At 56.4% G+C, this 1,878-nt stretch overlaps 1 protein-coding gene across 1 annotated transcript; it reads left to right on the top strand.

Moving 5' to 3' along the window:
- Window positions 1-47: 47 nt before the first annotated feature.
- On the top strand, window positions 48-1,866 carry LOC117800925 (ral guanine nucleotide dissociation stimulator-like; the record flags this gene model as incomplete). The annotated part of the gene is made up of 3 exons (XM_034653479.1): window positions 48-125; window positions 1,063-1,256; window positions 1,532-1,866. Coding segments are annotated over 3 exons (607 nt in total), but the record flags the coding sequence as incomplete, so codon positions are not given.
- Window positions 1,867-1,878: the final 12 nt, after the last annotated feature.

Below are 1,878 nucleotides of genomic sequence, written 5' to 3'. Positions count from 1 at the left end.
TAGCAGCCACGGGACACTGCATGTGATGCCCCCCTTGCCTCCTCTAGATATGGGTGCGTTCTCTCTAACTGTGATGATCTCGGCGGAGTCCAGGAGCAGTNAGCAGCCCAGGAGGAGCGCAACACGTGAGTGAGCTTTGGCTAGTACAGGAGGTCTCCTCTCTCCATGAGGGCAGTGAGAGGGCTGTGAGTTGGAGGGCCTTCTGGACCCCCATCCCACACACCTGCGATTCCTGTTTTAGGGTAAAGGTCTGAGAGCTTCTTCTGGAAAAAGGGAAGGGGTCCTGGGGAGCTGTGGGAGGGGTGTGGGCACCATGGGTGAGCAGAGGGGGCTGGAGGACAGCTTCAGACCCTAAGAGAGTCATTCCCCATCCCCGCCCCCTCCCAGCCCTGTCTCTACCCCAATCCCGGGACCCAGAACAAAGGGTGTGGGGACCATCACACGCAGTCATCTGTCGGAACCTGGACACTGGGTGCTCAGAAGGTGCTCAGGAGACCCAGTGAGTGTTCAGGGACCAGACGTCCCCCACTCCGTGGGAGATTAGCATCAGTGGAAGGAGACCCACTCATGGCACCTAGTGAATGAGGGAGCACATAGGCACAGGAGGCAAAGTTTGGGGTATTGGGAGGTCCTGGGAAAGCCTGGCTAGAGACAGAATCCCTTTGTTCTCTCCTTGGTTGGATATTCACAGAGCAGTGGTGTGTGCAGTGAGGGCAACGTACAGGCCAGACACCACCCCTCCCTGGCCATGTGCAGTTGAATTCAAGTGGCAAGTGGGCAAAGAGACAGACTGAGTGCATCCAGCTCTCCCAAGAAGGACACCAATGGTCACACCATTGATCAAGGACTCCCACTCACAAAGGCTTTTTGCCAGCCCCTCCTCTGTGACCAGGCCTATCTGAGGCAGGACTGCCAAATCCCAGGTGGACAAGGAGTAGGACAGGCCTCTGACAGTCAGGAGCTGGAGGCCCAGGGGCCCACGTTCCCACAAGGGTTCCCTGGGACATCTGTGTGGGACGGTGCCCTGTCCTCTGACTCCTCTGCTTACCTGTCTGTCACCAGGGCCGTCTACATCATCCTGGACACCTGGCTGGACCAATATCCCGAGGACTTTTTCCAGCCCCCAGAGTTTCCTTGCCTGAAGGTGCTGCTGGCATACATGGGGCTCAATATGCCAGGCTCAGACCTGGAGCACCATGCCCAGCTTCTGCTCTCACAGCTGCAACACCTGGAGCCCACGGAGCCAGAGGCTGGGGGTAAGGAGGACGGGGGGGTGGGACAGCTGTGGGCCTGTGGAGGGGACAGGGTGGGCCACACAGAGCAAGCCTCCATTGCCTGTGGTTGGGCCGAGAGCAGTGAGTAGTCTCAAATCNTTTTTTTTTTTTTTTTTTTTTTTTTTTTTTTTTTTTTTTTTTTTTTTTTTTTTTTTTTTTTTTTCAGACAACATTGACTGGTGGGAAAATTTCCTCTACTTAGAAGGGACATGGAAAGCCAATCATGCTGATGATACTTTCTCTTCTTGGAGCTACAGCACCAGCCCCACAGCAAGACCCTGAACCACAGCAAGAACTCGCCCCAGCAACCACTGTGGTGCCCGCTGCAGCTTCAGAGCCCAAGCTGGCTGAACCCATCACTGCTGCCGGAGGTCAGCAGTCAGAGAGAGCAGTGATACCACTTGCCATGGCGGGGCCAGTGCAGGTGGTAGTCACAGCTCTAATTCATTCTCCTGAGCTGGAAGAGCCACCTGAAACTTTGCCTGTCCCGGAGGTCAAGCAGGGTCCTGCCCCTGCTCCTGGGGTTGCCGCCAGGCCTGATCAACCCCCTGCCTCAGTGGAGGAACCAGCCCTGGCCCCAGAGCAGCAGCTCGTGCTGGCTGCA

The sequence above is a fragment of the Ailuropoda melanoleuca genome, unplaced genomic scaffold (genome assembly GCF_002007445.2).
Source record: "Ailuropoda melanoleuca isolate Jingjing unplaced genomic scaffold, ASM200744v2 unplaced-scaffold9119, whole genome shotgun sequence".
Taxonomy (NCBI): domain Eukaryota; kingdom Metazoa; phylum Chordata; class Mammalia; order Carnivora; family Ursidae; genus Ailuropoda; species Ailuropoda melanoleuca.
Note: the sequence above shows the minus strand (reverse complement) of the source record. Positions and strands in the feature narration are given on the sequence as shown.